The sequence below is a fragment of the Ictalurus punctatus genome, chromosome 3 (genome assembly GCF_001660625.3).
Source record: "Ictalurus punctatus breed USDA103 chromosome 3, Coco_2.0, whole genome shotgun sequence".
Taxonomy (NCBI): domain Eukaryota; kingdom Metazoa; phylum Chordata; class Actinopteri; order Siluriformes; family Ictaluridae; genus Ictalurus; species Ictalurus punctatus.
Window position 1 is genome coordinate 26,922,029 of NC_030418.2, and position 20,313 is coordinate 26,942,341.

Below are 20,313 nucleotides of genomic sequence, written 5' to 3' on the forward strand. Positions count from 1 at the left end.
GCTGAAAGCTTTCTATTGCAAAACTCATCAAGCATTTTCCCCCCATTCGAAAACAATCATGCACAGGCTGATAGGTTAATGACAGTTATCATGACAATTTCAGGATTGTTGTGCAGCTGAACAAATTGTTAGTTTCCATGATGCTCGCTTCTCTAAACCACGAGGGAACTTCTCTCGCTCTTGTTCCCACTGTTGTTTTCCGTATCCCGTCTTTTTGAGGCCACCATCTGTGAACCAGAAATTTTGGTCATATTTGATCTTGTGGTATTTTTCGCTAATAATGTTTTTGAAGAAATCAAGTCTATACTGTTCAGATAGCTCATTCTTTTCTTATTGATTTTTTGAGTAAATACTTATAGGTTTAATTGACTTGTTATTATGGATTTGCAGTCAACTTTATAATTATTGGCACCCTTGATGAAAAGGGTACATATGCTACATATTCTCCTCACTGCACAGTGCATTTCCCAGTGCATTTACTGGACTGTGTTTTTGTTTTGGCTTTGCCTATTCACATTTTACCAGTAGAGGAGTTTAAAGCTAGATATGAGCATCTTTCTTTTTATTTTCAATTGGTCTAACATAGTTATTTAGCTTTTTAACCCTTAGTCCCTTATTCTTCCTTTCTTCATCCAGATGTGGGTTCAGAGGCGAGACAAGACAAGAGGAGGCTTACATAATGCAGCCCACACACACACACACACACACACACACACACACACACACACACACACACACACACACACACACAGAGGTGGTATTTCCACTGATTTGTATTTTAAATATGTAATTAATGCATTAACACCATGCCAACACTCTACCTGTAACTTACTGACCAAAAGGATGTTCTATGGTGCATTTATTATTATTATTATTATTTGTATTTTTTAGATTGTAAAAAAGCCAGATACCAAAACATTATAACATTCCTTCCCACTAAAGATATAAAGACTACACTACACTAGACCCAATTCTAACTTTAATATTAACCTCAGTATCTAAAAGGAACCCTTTAAACTTGAAAAAAAAGGGGGACCAGCCAGGTGTCCTCACAAGGTGAAAAATCTCTCTCTCTCTCTCTCTCTCTCTCTCTCTCTCTCTCTCTCTCTCTCTCTCTCTCTCTCTCTCTCTCTGTCTCTCTCTAATGCTTTGCCGACACTGTAACATTAACATTTTAGTTTTCAGAAAAAGGTTCTCCTTCATTGAAACCCTTCATTGTGACTTTCTTTCTCCTCCTAAACACTCACTGTCATAATAAGGCTCCTTAATGGATTAATTGACAATAAAATCATCGTGACGACATTCTGTGACTACAAATGTAAATTACATAAATGTCCACACACACATATGCACGTGTACAGATGCTCTCTCACACACACACACACACACACACACACACACACACACACACACACACACACACACACACTCACACGCACACACAAGTGCACGTACAGCCCTGTACTGGGAATAAAATGCTCCAGGCAAAGGTTCAATTAAGGAATCTTATTACGATACTGAGAGCTATTACTCTTTAGGAGAAGAAATAGTTCTAATGAAAAGTGGGAGAATGTGATCCCTGGCCATATTTGATTTATATAGAAAAATCCACACATTACCACTAGCTTCTAAATTCTAGTTACATGTGAGCACTAGCATATTTTCCTAACCACAAGCAGAAATTCAGATCTCTCGACTTAATTAGCATCACTCTGTGCTGTAACTTTGTTACGGCTCGCCGAAAGCTACAGGAACCCACTGAGCTGACATCTGTCCACCAACACCCTGAAAACTCCACTGCTTTTCCTCTATGCCTCCAGAGCAGACTGGAGGAGTTGTACTGGCTGTGTGGCATCAGAGATTTATTCTAATTGCAGCGAGAACGATGAGACCTCTTTTTCTTATTTGGAGGTCAAGCTGCAACGTTCGGTGAGTTTTCTTTCTCCTAGGAATAATCAGTTCTGTGCAGCCAGGACCCATTAGTGTCTATGTAAATTTAGCACCAAAGCCTGAATACGAATGTTTGAACACTAAATACTAACTTGCCCTTCAAAAAGCATGTTATGAAGGTCTTAGTCTGCTTAAGAAAGCAGGTAATCAGCTCACATTCTGGATACCATCAGAAGTGGAGTTTTGTGCTGTGTGTGATTTTGTAAATCCAAAATAATACTAATCCGTTGGGGTCCAGTTAGGCTGATTTAGTAATGTGCATTACGCCGTTGCACAGTGAGAAAAAAGAAATAAAATTTTTAAAAAATGGTAAAATGTGGAAGCGTTAATTAGGAAAATGCTGCTTGGGAAGATGGAGCACCTTCAATATTCTGTAAATGAGCTTTATCTCTTTCTCTATCAATAACCTAAAACTAATATTAGCTTCTCCAGGCATGTTCATGCTCTAAAAGTAAAATGACTCTTGGACATCTTGGAGAGTATAAGCATTCCTGTGGAGTTTAGTAGTGTGCTGCATTTGTATTCTGTGGCCATAACCTAGAAAATGCTGTCTAGGTACTGCTGATATGTGCTTTTGTTCTAAATGTACGTGATTGGTAAAATTGGAAGATTATACTGCTAAGCATCAAAATACTTCCTCACATAGTCTCAACTGTTTAACATATAAAAAAAGAGAAGATGTTTGCTGTAAGTTTGTGCTTGTTTGGCTTCTAAAACAGCTTTTTAAAAAACACTTAAGATGATTTATCTGTTTAGCGGATGCAGCTTGTGGTAATTCACCATTAATATTGCTGAAAAAAACATGAACACATGCAGTTTGATTCCAGTTTTTTTTTTCTTTTTTTTTTTTTGCATAAAACAGATTAACCTTTCAATTATCCAGCTATCCTACTGTTCTAAGCAATCTTCAAGCATATCACACACAAATATAAACCTTAAGTCTGTTAAAACGTTCAAAATGATGCTGTTTCTTGCTTTTACTTTGCACTACGGTCACTTTGAAATGATGTCCTTGCATCAGGGAGAAATGTAGTCTCACTGGGGGCTAGTGAGAAAATCTAGTGGCTTTTCGAGTGGGAATTACAAGATGGGGAGTTGCTCAAACAGATTATTTCTAATCAGACATCTTTCCAGGGTCCCATTTCGTCATGCCTTCAGAACCATCCCCTTTTTAAAAAGCTGCAATTGGGGAGGGGGGGGGGTGGGGATAGGGCTGAACATAACAAATAAGTACGCTGTAATACTGTGAAAGTCTATGGACACTTTGGTTGTATTCAGAAGGTTGAAATTTTCATGTCCGTTGTGGCAACATTCAATTACATTTAGTAGTTGTAATAAATTAGACATCGCCTCTGGGAGATAAGGGCAGTGTAGCTTTGTTGGCTGACTATTCGAACAGGATAATATTCTTTACTGCCCTTGACAACATACTTTATGACCTGCCTAAGTGCCTGAGCTGAGAGTAGATAATGGAATTGTGTTTAGAGTATCTCCATTTCTCTCCTGTTTAACCCAAGAGAAATATCACAAAGCCTTTCCATGTAATGAGAGAGGAGCACACCTGGCAGGTCTGAATCAGCAAAGGCCTCTTGATAATTATAGCATGAAGGTAAAAGGCAGAAAGACGTGAATTTGTTGGCGTGGGCTAGACAAACTTTTGATGATTATAGCAATTTTCACTCATTAGCAGCATAGAACAGAGCAGGAATGTATATTCACCCAAAAGAATGAAATAAAATCATTCTCATTGATGTGTTTCTATTGATTTTGTCCCATAAAAATATTGTCTGTGTTGTTTTCTTTTTAAAATATTCTAGCATAATATATCAGTGTTATCAAGGCAATGACTGAACGTGTCATCACAGTGAATTTAAATCAAACTAGTTCTGTACAGTGCCCATTAGTACAAACAGATGAAATAAATTTGGTCATTTCTCATGTCAGATCTATTGTTTGGTTTGAAGTTGAAGTAAGGAATAAAGAGCAATGGGAATTGGAAAATAAACAAGGATGGGTTGCCCCACAGTTGATTAATTTTTAATAACAGCACCTACTGAAGTGTATTTATTCCTCTTATAGCACAGAAATTTGACAATGATTCAAATGTTTTTAATTAAATCAGAAACATTTAGGACAGAAATGTTATACTTTTTTTTTTAATTAGTTTTTATTCCTTTTAATGTTGTGAAACGTCCATTAAACAATTTAGTTCTTGTTAACACTTCCCCATGAAATAAAAATGGAAGTTTTGTGACTTTTAGTATAAATATGTTAGACAATAAGCTAATGTGATCCAAAACAATGACAAAAAAAAGTCTCTCTTTACCACCAATACGGATCAACAACTTTGGTGACATCACTCTGCACCTCAGCTTCTCAACATATTTTCTGTCCAATCGAATGCTCTCTAGAATCTGAATTGTCCCACCTGCAACATTTGTAAGTTTCCTGGCTGTGAGGTAAGCTAAACACTATTGGCTATTATTGGAGCCACTCGATATGTCCCAGCCTGACTTCCTGTTTCAGTGGAAATTACATCAAAACATGTAATAATGCTGCGCATTTCAAGGTACTTCACAGGGATTTTAAATTATAGCAGCTATGACATTTGAAGAAAATGCAAATTCCTGTCCTGAAGACTTTCCCATTGTTACATTAGTGCTGACACTGGAACCTTCATCCAGAAATACTAAATAAATGCTTGTGTATGTTGTTAACAAGCATGATTGAAATGATAACGCATTAGAAAGAGCGTATTAAAATAAAACTCATGAGTGTCAGAGCTGCTGTTATAGACGATTAACCAACAACTTCTGACTAATCAGAAGTGACAATCAACAATACTGTGGTATAACAGGTCTGTTTTTTTTCTTGTCTGGAGCTAGTTGCAGACATTCGTGAATCAAATGCTCACCTTGCCGCATTGTCAGCTCAGAGTCACCGAGTGTCTCTCATTTTCAGCTCAGTTTAACATCTTTTGTGCCTTTCATAGAGGGAGAATGAAAGTAGGAGTGAGTGGAGTGTGTTCTAATCCGGACTACCTCTTCACGGCGCGTGACAGAATAAAAGAGCCCCTGTAACAGAACCATCCAGTCGACCCGAACATAAATTGTCACCATATGTACGAATGAAGCATGTCAACGAGTCCAATGTGGTTTCACATTGTTGTTGGAATTTACAGGTGTTGGAAAGGCTCGTGATTGAAGCTTTGTGATTTTACATGTAGCATCAGAAAAACCACACAGGGACAGTAATATTACGCAATAAAACAGTAACATTTTGTATTATATTATTGTATTGACAACCAGTCACTGAAAAAGTAGATGTCAAGGTTAAATCTATTAATAACTCAGCATTGTAACTATTAGGATTGTGCAACGTAGATGGCATAATAAGTATGATAAGGGGCAAACTATTATATTCTTTATTGTATACTTTATATACTTTACACACACACACACACACACACACACACACACACACACACACACACACACACACACACACACTTTAAAAAAGATAGGCAGCTGTATTTGCTGCATTTCAATTTTTTTAAAAAATGTTTCAAGTACATACTGCTCTGTTGGCTTCATGCCATATTTTCTCTGAATACCAGACATATTAAACAGAAAAGCTGCAAGCCTTGCTTTCAAATGAGACATCACTAAATGTATGGTTTTGTTCTCTGTCCTTTTGTGTTATACTTTGATTGGACAACATATGCTTAGTCTTTTTTCTTGTCTCCTCCAAAGGCATTTTGGGGGGAAAAGGAATGATAAAGTAAGTAATGCACTTTGTTAGTGTTTAGTACTGCACATCAGTGACTGTATTTCACATGCACCTTCTCGATCACTGCTGATGATGTGTTACAGATGTGTCAGTGAAGCTGGCGTAAATAGATTAGACCCAAAATCTAGCAGGTGTCTCACTGTGTGTAATTATCTGACATGACTGTCGATCGTTACGTTTACATGGACAACAATATTCCGATATTAACCCGATTAAGACAATACTCTGATTAAGAAACTAGCATGTAAACAGCGATTATTGATGACCTTAATCTGACTAAAATCATACTCGAAGTAAACACAAATCGAATTAAGACATGTGGTGTACTCCTATTTTAGTCGCATTATCGAAGTGTATTACAGACATGTACACACCTTAATCACACTATTGACGTCGTGTGGGAGATTTCACCGCATTTTGCGACAGGACACGTACACACACAGCAGTGCTCAACTGTTTGACAGCAAATAAGAGAGCACGACTGCGTTCCAAAAAACGTAGTCACCTACTATATAGTATGTCACATGGCTTCAAGCAGTTGTCTATTTGCACGTAAAGCATGACAAATAATTAACTGCACTTGAAACTTCCGTAAAATTGCAAATGAAACACCCAAAACTGTATACGGTACCATAACGAAGACGAACTGTATGTTGATACGTGAAATTCTGGAGGGAATGTTGGACGGCGTGACGTGGGGACGTAATGACGTGTGCTGTTAATCGATCTATGTTTTATATCATGTAAAACGGGAACATGAAACCAATATTCTAAAAGCAACTCATGTAAACACCTTAATCAGAATATTGCCTTATTCAGAATAAGGTCAATAATTAGATTACTGCTGTCCATGTAAATGTAGTGGATGATATGCACCATGAATCTACAGTCTGATCTAGAAAGAAATAATCCACAGCCTTATAAATTACTGTGTAATTCTCTTATGAAAATTGGTGGTGTTTTTGTGCTTGGTTCTGCACAAATCCAAAAGAATCCATTTGTTAACAACAAATAATCTGATATGGAGGCCAAAAGTGAAATTGTATATTGATATATTTTTATCTTTGAAAGACAGGAGGGCTTAGCCCTGCTAGCCGAGTTATACCACTCACCCCGGTACTATTTGATTCTCTAAAGCTCTTTTTGATTATATTAAATGATACAGCATGCAGCTGTTTTGAGTTCCTATGCTTATACCTGTATGATAAGATCTGTAATAAATGCAAAGTGCGACGTGCTATAAACATATAAATAGTTGAGCTTGTTTTCTTGCCGTTATTTGCTTTAACTTGGTAAAGGTCATTCCTCGAATAACCCTCCACGAATAAATGTGCTCTGCCTACAGAAACAGATGGCAGCAATAAAGGAAACCCATAGAGACTGTGGTTTATAGTAACTACACATGTGGACAAAAAGCCGCCTTAGAGCTGCAGGCAGCCTTGGTATTGTGCCGATAATGCCTCACAGAGGTGAGCGCGTCTTTTTTTGTGAGGGCTAGAAAAAAAAAGTAACTAGGTGGAGTCGATACCAGCAGGAGGCTCTTTCTGCATACACCCCCACTGCATGCACAAGTGAGAATGGATGAATGTGATTTGGTACAGGTATAAGAAGCTGAGCGTGCTGCTGCAGAGGTGAGAAATAATGAGCTCCTCCTGCTGAGCTCTTCTCTCTCTCTCTCTCTCTCTCTCTCTCTCTCTTTCTTTCTTTGTCTCTCTCTCTCATGCTGCTCCTTCTTCCTAGACTGAGGTCTCTGCTGTATTGTTCTACACGAGTGGCGCAGGTTCATAATTCTTAATTCTGTCGAGCATTAATTTACCTGTGATGGCTGGGGGAATCCCTCGAGGAAGCCTTGTGACAGCTTCATTCGTGCCCTCCTTAATGCCACACGTCTGCTCTATCTCTGGCTCAATCCTCAAAAGCGCCATAAAATTCCTCAACCAAGACGTATTACAGTGTTGCGCGGCGAGTTTTTTCAATTCGGGCCTCTCTTGCTAACAAGTGTTTAGTGGACCTAATGAGCCGAGTGACACGTACAGCACAGTGTTAACATTCGGACACCGTTAACATTGGGTGATCCACACGCTTAATAAAGCACACTGTGTCTCTCTGGTGTCCGGTTTAGTTTTCACACCAAATGTACATTGCAGTAAAAACAAAACAAAAAGAGAGAGAGAGAGAGAGAGAGAGAGAGAGAAAGACAGAGATCCATGAAAAAGCGTCTCAGCTGCATTGCTTTGTTGTGCACGTCTCACTGTGCTAGAAGGCAAGTAAAGAGAAAAGCTCTTTGACCCATACTCTGAATACATCTCAAGGCACATTGTTTATTCTGTTGCAGAAATCGAAAAGTACGAAGGGGACGAGCTGAGGAAAGACGGCGAGGTGAAGAAATACCTGGATGTCATCAGCAACAAAAACATCAAGCTGTCAGAGAGAGTGCTTATTCCTGTGCAGCAGTACCCGAAGGTAACATTCACATCCCACAGTGCTCTGTTTTGAGAATAATTACATGAATAATGACTAATGATGCACCACCTAAATCAACACTATGCTTGAACGTAGAATTTCCCTTATATTCTGGGTCTGTCTTTCCTAATTGCAGGTTCTTAATTGCTGTATAATCTCTATATCATACCTGCTGTCGTTATAATCACTTAATATTTCAAGAAACACACTGGAAAAGATGCTTCATCTCGGTGCTCTGATGAAAGACGGCTCCATTCCTGTTCCCCTGTGTGCATCCTGTTATTTCTAGAAAATTATGTTTTTCATTAAACCTTTTCTGCCAACTAGCTCCCTTTACACTTGCTCAGATATGGCAGCTTCTCTGCACCCTAACGGCTGTACGTTAAATTATTTGTGCCGAGAGCTAAAGAGGCAGGAAATCATTTTATCTACCAACACTATCAATTTTGTGTCCTGTTACTGTTTGTGCGTGAACGGAGAAACCCTACAGACCCCTACCTCCTCGTTTACTCCCCCCTCCCCTTGTGGCTCAGTGTCTCGCTCTATAACATCTCGAGCTCTTTTATACCCAGGCAGCAGCTTAGCTCTTGAAATCTGTTATCAAACATAGCAGTTTGGGTGCTGGAGGGATTCTGTTTTATAAACTCGTCAATAGCTGGAATATTAGGGGAGGATGTATGAAATAAATCCCACCTTATTTGAATCATATGCAATTGTATTACAGCATTAAGTATTACATGACTGACACTCAGAGTAAATATAGCTTTGTGTAAATATGTTCCTTTGCCAGTATTCCAGTCTTCACTCCAGCTGAATCCCTGAGAAGGCCAAATCTGTGTTTTTATGCTTTGAGAAGGCATCAAGGCAGGTTTTATGTACAATGTGTAAAGCAGAGAAATAGCATGCTTTTGAATTGTTGTGATGAGTGGTGTTAGTGTGTACCACATGCACGGCAAAGTGGTACAGATAACCATGCAGACACAAATCCTGAGACCTTACCAAGGTTAGATTTATAGCTATTAATATTTATACATGAGCCGAAATGTTGTGATAAGATCTGTATCAGCATATATGTGTATATATATATATATATATATGTTTTAGAAATAAGATGCTATCTGAGGAAAATAACAAAAAGGTAAGCAAACAATATGTTACAGTCCGGGTAAACAATTGCACATAAACAGATATCCAGTGTCCTCTATCAAAACGAATGATCACATCCCGACACTAAAGAACACGGTTTTTCAACTAAAACGTTTACATAAAGGTCTGGATAAGCAGCTAACATGACTAACGTGACTAATTACATTTTGTACATGCTTAAACATTAAAAATTATAAATAAGGCCGTTTGAAACAGTTATGTTTTGAATAGTAGTCAGGCTTCATGTTATCACTTTTGATTAGCACCGTACATAGATTCTGAACAAATGAGAATTTGATGCAAGGAGAATAAACACATATTTCTTTGTCCATTATTTTTCTCCCTCCCCTAAACAATGTCTTTTTGCAAATCAGACCACAGAGGGTAAATAAAATGAAAAAAATCAGTGAAAGTCAGAAGAAAAAAAAAAACCTTTCTGACAATGTTTCTGGTACTGTATATAGACTCTGGTCTGTTGAGCTGCCTTCAGCTAAACATTTTACATGACTCATGTGATTAGATAAGCCGGAAGATCTACTATAGAAGCAGATTGGAGTAGCTTATCTATGTTTTTTTTTTTTTTTTACTATTTCGTTCGATCTACTGAAATACTTTCCTGGGTCTGTCGTCCTCCAGTTTACAACCCCTACTTTAGAGAGTGATATAGCAAAAGAAAAAAAAATGCCCAGACAGCTTTTTAATAACTAAAACATCAAAACTTAATTAGGCCAAAATGTGTTCTGGCCTTTCTGATATTGCTTTCACTGATATAGTGTATGAATACATACAGTACATTATTAGGAACTGTCCTAAAGGCATAGCAACTAATTTCTCTGTTATAAGCAAAAGAGGTATGTGCAGCCTTTGCCCACTCTGATAGGGAGTGATTATGGCTAAATAAATGACATAATAGCATACAGTTATTAGATCTCTTTTGTCTCCACCTGCTCTCCATCTATACTATATAACATACACACACACTATAAAAGTGTAAAATCATAACTGTAGATGATGAGAAATCAGGATTATCCACAAAACGTACAAGACCTTGTCTAGCACAGCTCCCCCCTACCTCAACACTCTCCTCGAGGTTTATATTCCCTCACACAACCTGCGACCAGTTAAAGATCGACGCCTTGTAGTGCCTACTCAGCGAGTCACTTTCCAGAACCTTCAAACTGACTGTCCCTCAAAGGTGGAATGAATTTCCAACCACAATCCGGACAGCAGAATCTGTCACTATCTTCAAAAAACAGCTAAAAACCCACCTCTTTTGTGAACACTTAACTAACCCCTAACTTGCCCCTCCCCCCTTATATATTAAAAAAACCTTCTGTACTTACACTGGTTCTTACACCTCTACTCTGCGCACTTTAGTTCTCAAAAACTCAATTAAAAACGTTGTATGGTACTCTTATTCTTCTATCGCATTGCTTGTATTTCCTCATTTGTAAGTGGCTTTGGATAAAAGCGTCTGCTAAATGAATAAACATAAAATGTAAACATGATAGCTATGCATGTATGTGTTGTACTATCTACAACAATAAAATTAGCTAATTTTCAGCATGTTCCTGTAAATAGCAGTAAATATAATCATTTATATAAATAGTGGTAATTGGCCAGTTGTTTTTCCTTCATACCTTAATAGGTATTACATCTGCAAGTTTTCCAGAAGTCGCAAAAGTACAGAGATTTGATCATTTAGGTAACAGGGTTGTACTTTCAATCTGACCTCGTCAGTCAATATCACAGTCTAATTTGTGGGAAATGGTTGCTCAGTGGTTAAGATGTTGGATTTCTGATCAGCAGTTCTGAGTTCAAATCCCAGCACCAGCCAAGCTGGCCTTAAGCGAGGCCCTTAATCCTCAACTGCTCATTTGTAAGTTGCTCTGGATAAGGACATCTGCCAAATACCTTCAATGTAAATCAAAAGTAAAGAGAAAATGTTGTTCTTCATATGATCTTCAGGAAATTTGGATGATGCAAAGTCCTGTTCAACATGTGACTTGTTGAATATTCCAGATAGAGTTGAATGGAAATAAAAAGAATAACATTTTTTGGTTTGAGCGGTTGAAGAGGGTTGAGAGTTTCATTTCAGTAGATGGCTCCAGCACACAGCAGCAGATGTCAAAATGAAGAGTGAGGGATCAGACAGGACACATAACAGTGACAATCAAATGTCTGTCACTGCACCGAAAAATGGGCCGTGTCTGCTTTTTCCTTTTTTTTTTTTTAATAGATAGAGGTCTAAAGTAGGTCATTTCATTGCTGGGTAAAAAGTCAGTTTCAGGGTTGCTAACTTACCAACTTTGTTGCTAGATTTGTTAACTTTTTAGAGCCTAGAGACAATTCTAGCAACTTTTTTGATGAGAAGTAAGCAACTGTCCTGCATTCCAAGCATGACCAATTATTGCTCAATACTGTTTCTCTCAGGCACTACTTTCTTTGAAACTCTTTTCTTGGCTATATTTGCATGTAATAAAAGTGAGCTATTCCATCTGTAATTTTGGGCCCATTTCCTGCTTACACATTACCACTGTTTCAATTTGTATGCATTTGCTATAGAAATTATTGTATGTATGTAAATATGTAACTAGTTAGTTTCTGGTGCCATGGCCAAAAACATGTTCTTTCTATAATAAATAATTTATCCATCCATCCGTCCATCCATCCGTCCGTCCATCTGTCCATCCATCCATCCATCCAGACATCTGTCCATCCATCCGTCCATCTAGACATCCATCCGTCCATCCATCCAGCCATCCATCCACAGGTCCATCCATCCAACCATCTATCCATTTTCTTCCACTTATCCGGGTCCAGGACGCAGGGTCATCATTCTAAGCAGAGATGCCCAAACCTCCTTCTCTCTAGCCACCTCATCCAGCTCCTCCGCAGGGATACCCTTGGCTATATAGGTCCCTATATAACCAGAGTGAGAGTCTGGTTTGTATTAACATCATCAGGTCAGACTTGTTCCTGGTGTCTGTTGGCCAGGGCTGAACTTTATCACCGATCCTGTTCATAATTTTCATGGACAGAAATTTATAATATATTATTTTCCATTTTGATAAACCTGTGATAAACTTCTAAAAGTGTCTTCAGAAAATCTTCTCCATGTAAACATGTTAATATACAACCATGATGATTCCAGAAATATGGAAATTAGTCGGTGACATCATCTGGTGACTTCTCGGGACTTGGAAACACTGGTCAGTTTGTGGCCAAGTGCAGAAGCGAACATTGAGGGTGTAGCGGTAGGAGTGCCCATTTGGAGCAGCTTACTGTCTTATAGATGGTTTTAATCTGTGAGAATGTAATTAATCCTTTTTGGAGGCTTGTTTCCCGTCTGTCTGTGCTGGTGCTAAATGAGACAGTCTCTCAGGAAGAGCATCTGTGCTGTGTCTGGGCTGCAGTTGATCTGAGTTTCTTTGATGTTTTTATTAAAGTAGGTTGACTTAAATTCTCACTTTTGCATGAAAGAGTTGAGCCTGTTACATTCCAGATTATATTATTCATGTTCACTCAGTTTACCGTGCAGAGGGTCTATTTGTGATCAGAACATAGTCGAACGGCAAAACTGCAAACGACAAATTTTGACCTGTTTATTTTATATTAAAGAACAACTTTGCTCATTTGCCATATGTTTTTATTTTTATTTTTAAAAAGCAGCCAGTTGGCTGGAAATGAGTTCACTGTTAAATATCTGAGAAGAATTAATCAATATTTGCCAAGAATAGTTTCATTAGGTTCATGGCAACATGACATATGAGTGAGCGTAATTACAGTGGCTGTGGCGTCAGGTTTTGTGCTAATGAACATAAGCCATGGCAGTCAAACCCTCGGGCTTCTGGATGTGAGGAGGATGGAGGCGTTGAAAATTGCTCTCTTTGTGTAGACATGTTTAGCATGCTTTTCCTGAATTGATATCAGCATGTTCTCTGCCTCTTTAGTTTTCCTGACTGTATTATTCAGCATCATTTTTCAAACAATCTAGTATTATTTGTAACTGCTTATCTATAAGGGATAATTTGGTAAGGTATTATTTTACATACAAAATAAACTCCTGATGTGCCCAGCAAAACAGTAATCACATGCTATTGTAAAAGCACATCGCTGTTCTTGCTTTGTGTTATCTGCTTGCTAATGAACAGTCCAGGGTATGAGTTTATGATATGCCGTAACTGGGTTGTTGAGGCACAGCCAGTACTCCAGGAGAAATATGGTCCCTACTGACACAATGGGAGGAAGGAGATTTGGAGGAATGGAGTATGTGTGTGTGTGTGTGTGTGTGTGTGTGTGTGTGTGTGTGTGTGTGTGTGGCACCTGAAAGCACAGATCCAAGCCATGAGAGTGTTTCACACAACGAAGGAAAGCCAGGGTCGGTTGGTGCATGCTTTGCTATATAGTAATATGAAGATACAGTTGCCATGGCAACCACTGTATTAAGATTTAGACAAGGGATTTGGGCGATCCATCAAAGCAGTGTTTTTTGCACATCTGAGTGGTTCTGCAAAATTGTTTTATGACCCACCCGTGGTCTTTCCCCCGATAGACAATGGATGATGTGCTGATCACAGATTTTGGAAAGAGGATACTTGGGGTGTGTGTGGGAAAATTGAGATCTACAAACTCAGCTGGGGATTTGAAACCAACTGATTAGCTGGTTTGAATATGACAAAGAATTCGAATTGGAAATGAGCTCATTTCAGATGTTCATCTGACTCTGGAATACAGTCTTCACACAGTGCCAATCCACCGCACATGGCATGTTGATGATCCACAGCAGTGCAGGGGTTGGGCAGGGAGGGGAGAAAAAGCATGTAATCACTCACATTGGCCTACAGGGATGGAGTGTAAAACTGACAACAGGTGTCCGGAGGAGAGAGAAACATGCATCATCAGCACCTGGATCAAGGCGCTTGCTTCACTGCAGAAATTGAAAGGTTCTTTCTCGCTTGTCAGAGGCTGCTAGCTCAACACGAATCAAATCTCTATTCACAGAGATCCTCCTCCTTATGAAGGGATCTAGCATCTCACTGGAGAGATTTGGAGTCTCATGGGAGGGATTTAAGTTTGAACAAACTGCACAAGTCCACATGAATCTCAATCATAATATGGATTTGAACATGACTCATAGCTTAGGAGAAGACACAAGTGGGAGGTATTCATTAAAGGACATAATAAAAAGTCAGATCCTCAGCTGTAACATATTGTTGGACATACAGTATATGATGGCAGTTCTGTCATGCCCATTGTTTCTTCCTGTGGAAATGATAATAGTTATTGAATAGTTTTACATGCAGTGTATTCTGAAACAGTACAATCTATCTATCTATCTATCTATCTATCTATCTATCTATCTATCTATCTATCTATCTATCTATCTGTCTGTTTGTCTGTCTGTTTGTTTGTTTGTCTCCCTGTTTGTCTGTCTATCTACCCCACCTTAGGGTACATCACACTCTGCTGGACAATGTGGTTTTGTTTACATGATTAGAGAAGAATGGAAAACTGGGTGGTGTCCATTTTAATCAGTTCTCCACTGATGATGAGCTGAATTTCACAGATTACCCCAAAACATCACAACTGTTGTTGTACTAGTGGTAGCTTCGTGGTAGCAATACTGGACTTCTGCTCAGGAGTTCAAATCCCAGCACTGCCAAGCTGCCACTGCTGGGCCCTTGAGCGAGGCCCTTAACCCTCAACTGCTCAGTTGTATAAATGAGATCATGTAAGTTGCTCTGGATAATGGTGTCTGCCAAATGCTGTAAATGTAAATGTACTAACTAAGCCTCCTCTAACCTTTTTAACATGTTTCAATGATTTCAACACAAATGCATTTTTAGCTACAGTATCATGGGAATTTTTCTTCTGTAGCACTTTTTTCTGGAGAAACACAATTAATCACAAAACACAATAGTGTCTGCGCTTGTTGTCTCTACAGAGCCTGGTCTTATCAGTTTTCTGTTATTCTGACCTTAACGCAGAGGTTTCAGTAAGCCCTGTGTACCAGAATAATCCTCTTGTGGTCTGTCTGTAGAAATCCCAGCATCCCAACAGAGGGCCAAGCTGGTAAAGGTGTTTAACATAGATAAGGCTGCGAGCGGAGCTCAGCAACACGCCAAAAACAAGACACAGCATTTAAGCAGTTGTAACCCTTTTATGAATTAGAGTGCAGCTGAGGGAAGATCCTGCTACACTGTTCTCAACAACTGTTTATAAAAACAGAAACACAAGCTCAGATAATGTCTACTAGTAACAAGTGCCAATTATATGTTGCTATAATATACAGTATAACTCACTATCATTTGTGTTTTATTAGAAAGGCAGTATGAGTCCAGCTGTCTTTTAAATGGTAAATGGTCTGCACTTATATAGCACTTTTATCCAAAGTGCTTTACACTGTGTTACATTCATCCATTCACACAGAGTGTGCCATGCAAGGCGTTAACTTGCCATCGGGAGCAACCTGGGGTTCAGTGTCTTGACCAAGGACACTTCGGTATGTGGAGTCAAGTGGGCCGGGAATTGAACCGCCAACCCTACGATTAGTGGGCAACCTACTCTAACACCTGAGCCACAGCCGCCCCACAGCCATTTAAGCTTCATTACTGTGGTGACATTCAAATTCAGCACCGAATGTATAAGTCAGTTTACTGTATGAGACTGACACAGACGTCTGGAAAACATGGTAAAAATGGAACCGTCACTTGTCAGTTGTACTAAATGCCTATAGTAGGCTAGGCCTATAGTGATTGTGGTGAACAAGGTAATTTAGATATAGGCATTTAGGCTGGTGGAGGTATAGGCATAGGCCACTAATACAATATGCAGCCATTCATCTTCAGCAACCGCTTTATCTGGTCAGAATTGTGGTGGATCCACAGCCTATTCCAGAAGGCTGGAAAACATCTCAGATGGGACACCAATCCATCGCAGGGCCCCATGCACACACACACACATTCACATCTAGAGTCAATATATAGAAGCCAATACACCTACTTGCATTTTTGGGAGGTGGGAGAAAACATTCAAATCATGGAGGAAATCCATGAGGCAACGTGGACATAAATCCCAAACAGACAGTAATTTGAGCTCAGGATCAAAGCTGTAAATGGCAATTCCACCTGCTGTGCCACCATGCGGCCTGCTAGTAAAACAGTTTTAAATCAAATATATCGCACGAACATTATACATTACAGGGCTTTAACACATAACTGCCTTAAAATCTAATGAGGACTTTGGATTTCAACCACTATGCATGAATAATCAGTATTGTAAATTATTCAAGATGACTGTTAGGAAATCCCATCCAGCTGCTAGACTACAGGCAGCCAGATATTCTAAAATCTGTAATTAGTGACTATTGACTAAGAAAACCCACAACATTGGCTAAAACTGTAAAACAGCACAATGCTGCAGTGGGGCTGACTGTCCCTTCCTAATTAGCTCCAATTACCCCCAACCCTGATTATCCCCATTGACGGAAAAATTCATAACCTAATCCAGCTCCTCCTACTGACACTGCTGCAAACAAATTATGGCATATTTTCTGAAGTTCTGGCTCACACACTCAGCACAGGCTGTACAAAGAATATGTTTCATAAGGCTACACTCATATCCACAGTCAGTGACGTATCTTATCCTAGTAAAAAATGAAACCCTGGACTGAGATGTTTTCCTCCAAAATGTTCCCATTTATGGGAAATCAGAACATGATTGGCAGATTTCACCATCACTTCCTATTTATGTTGGTGGCTAATTGGAGACATGAGGGCTTCTTTTGAGTCTAGAATCTAACTAGTGGGTTGGCTAGGTTAGCTGTATCTATGTAGATTTTGCCATTTTAAAATGTAAAATGTTTCATTTTCAGATATTTAGGATATTAAATTCAACATGTATACTGCTAAAAAATGTTTTAAAGATTTTTTATTTCGGAAAATTTCTGGTCTTCTCTCAAACCCTAGGACAAGAGCTTAATAGGAATAGCTTACGACTTAAAAATGGCCTGGATGACAAAAAACCTGCACATACAAGCTCAGTTAATATACCTCTCATGCTACGTCAAGTTTGGAGAGGAGTAAAGAGCAAAATACACCAATTTGATTCAGCTGACCAGGCTGCAGTGGCTATAATGCACCCAGGATGGTGATATTAGTTCTGGATGGCTTTGTGTACTGCAAAACAAAATAAAATAAATATAAACGTGAAAAATACAGGCAGTCTGGGATATCTTTTTCTGCCCTGTGTGAATAAGGGTCTTTTAAGGTGACGGCCTCCTGATGGGGAGATAGTCTTAATGTGCTGTTTGTTTACCCAACATCTGTGCTGCCGGCCTCAGCGTTCCAGAGCTCAGCGTGGGTCATGAAATGCGGAGGATTTTTCAACACAAAGCTACATCTCCCAGAATACATCTCACTATATATCTCCCTAAAAACCTTATGCAATTCTCTAATGCCTGTTATTATCTAATAGCTTTTTGAAACCAAAATACTTTTCATTTGCTTTACTGACTTGGCTCTGGCCTTGAGGAAACTAAAGGTAGTTATCATAAAGAATGAACGTGTCTGTGTGTACATTTATTCTTTATCGTAAATTTAAAAATGACTAATATTCTTTTTTTTTATTATTAAAAAAAAAAAGCCTACATTTCATTTTCTTTAACTTGAGTGTCATGTTGTCTGGCCAAGCTACAGTGATTTTTGAAACATTTCAGTTTATTCATAATGCATGAGGGCATTTTCAACAGAGCTGCACTAATGAGATGAATTTGTCATCGGTGTTCACTTTTGACCGTAATTCAGGCGCATAGAAACAGCAATTCATAATCCAGTTTTGCAAGTAATCATCTTCCTCAAAGCTCTTAAGGTCCCTTTGAAGTTCACTCTGAAATATGGAAAGTGTTTTTTGGAGTGCTTCATCTTTGTGTCCCTCCTTCACACTATCTCCATCCTTAGTTTCTTTGTATTCCTTTCAGTCTCTCTCTTTTTTTTCTTCGCTGTCTCTCACTTTATTCTCTGTCCTTTTTTTTTTTTTTTTTCCACTTGCTAACACATTATTTAGATAGTCTGCATTACACAGTACTAGCAATCCTCAGAGCCTCTTTAGACTATCATTAACTATTCATGCAGTTGATTTTCAACATGTCATATTTATGCTCAACATTTTCTATGAACTAAGTAAGAAACAAATGATATGACCTTCAGCTAAGTATCTGTAGAGTCTGTATATGTATCAACAAGGAGCAGTGGGTAGAAATGCCGACTCATAGCTCCAGAGTCTGCAGTTTGGGTTACTGTCTGGTTCTCCAGTTTTCTCCTACATCCCTATAATAATCCAGTAGGTTGATTGGCTACTTTAAATCCAGGGGCATGTCTAGGTGAGGGTCTGGAATGGGATTTACAAAAAAGTGAACAAAAGTGAACATGGATAGCCCTCATGCCTAATCCTGTGCCACTCATGGGCCTCATTCTTAACCTGGTCTTGACATGCCACTGCTCTAAATTAACCCTAGGTGTGAATGTGTGTGAATGTGTGTGCCATGTAATGGACATCCAGGTTATATTCCTGCCACATACTTGCGATAGGCTCTGGATCCACCATGACCCTTACCAAGATAAAGTAGTTACTGACAACTGAATAAGTGTATGCCTGTGTATTCACTTTGAACTGTTAATCAGCTTTTACTAGATATTACACAAACTACCAGTTCATAGTCTATAGATCAAACACCCTAAAATGAAGTGCTCAAATAAAGCAAAATCTACATATTAGCTACCAACTGTCAGCCACTTTTTACAGCATTCCTACAATGTTAAGAGTCATTTGTGTTGGTCATAACAGTCAATAGATGGTTTGTTGGTTGTTTTAAAAGCAGAATAAATAAATCCTTATGTAATACTTGCAGTCTTTATCTCCTACCTTTTTCTTTCTTTTTCTCAATCTTATTTTTCCATGGTAATACATGGAAACATAATATTAACTTCCTCTTAGTAACCAAGCTGACTCTCTGAAAGTTTTAATTGCCAGGTCTGTGTATTTCTGCTTGGTGTCTCTTTTCGGTCCATATATTCATCTTTCTCTCTTTCTTTCCTTTTCCATGCTTTGCGCTCGCTGTCGCTCTCTCTCTCTCTCTCTCTCTCTCTCTCTCTCTCTGTCACACACACACACATATACACACACATTTTCTCTGTCTCTCTCTTTCTCCCCCATTAAAAGAAAAACTCTCAATGTATTTCATATATAACCAACATACATAGTATAAATAACTAAATAAATAAATAAATAAAAATTCCCTTTCTCTTACTTGTCCCCTTTTTTCCTCCCCCTGTCTCTTAGTTTCTCTGTCTTTTTTCTTTTTGTCTGACTCTGTCTCTTTGAGGTTGTTAGCCTTTCCACAGTTTAGCTGTGCTGAATCTTGTCACTGTGAAGTTCTTCTCACTGTGCTAATACCTGGGTCCAGACACTCACTCCAGCTGAGTTGTGCCTCCTCAGTTCTGTAACTGTCTCAGTCCTTGACTAAAATCCTGCTATGAGAAGTCCATCCCAGCAGTACAGCTGCTTCATCTGGCACTGCTCGTCTCAGTCTGTCTGGGGAACTTATCTGGTGCCATATATCACGGCAGTGGGGTTTGCCCTCCAGCTCAAACAAAGGCAAAATGCCTAGCCACTGTTTTGGATAATACCCCAGTATATTTTATGCCAAGCATTATTGCCAAGTAGATACTGAGCTAGAAATGGACTTGTTTTGATGGTTTGACTTTTGGGTTTTCATACCAGGTCAAAAAACATCATCCAGCTCATAGTTTTATTTCAGTCTTTCCTCAGTAAATGCTCAGTAATACAAACTGCTATCTTTTTACAGAAAATGTGCATGTAATGTTCCTTGAACATTTCACTTCCCACAATTATATACATACGTAGCTGTGCATGCAACACTGTGTGGTATGGCTGCTAAAGACA

The 20,313-nt window shown here is 38.8% G+C and overlaps 1 protein-coding gene across 1 annotated transcript in view; it reads left to right on the top strand.

Annotated features, from left to right (window-relative positions):
* The window catches only part of khdrbs2 (KH domain containing, RNA binding, signal transduction associated 2), a 90,364-nt gene that overhangs the window by 14,618 nt on the left and 55,433 nt on the right, over positions 1-20,313 (top strand). Inside the window, exon 2 of the mRNA XM_017463223.3 lies at positions 8,075-8,202. Within this exon, the coding sequence (XP_017318712.2) occupies positions 8,075-8,202 (128 nt within the window). The remainder of the gene's footprint in view (positions 1-8,074; positions 8,203-20,313) is intronic.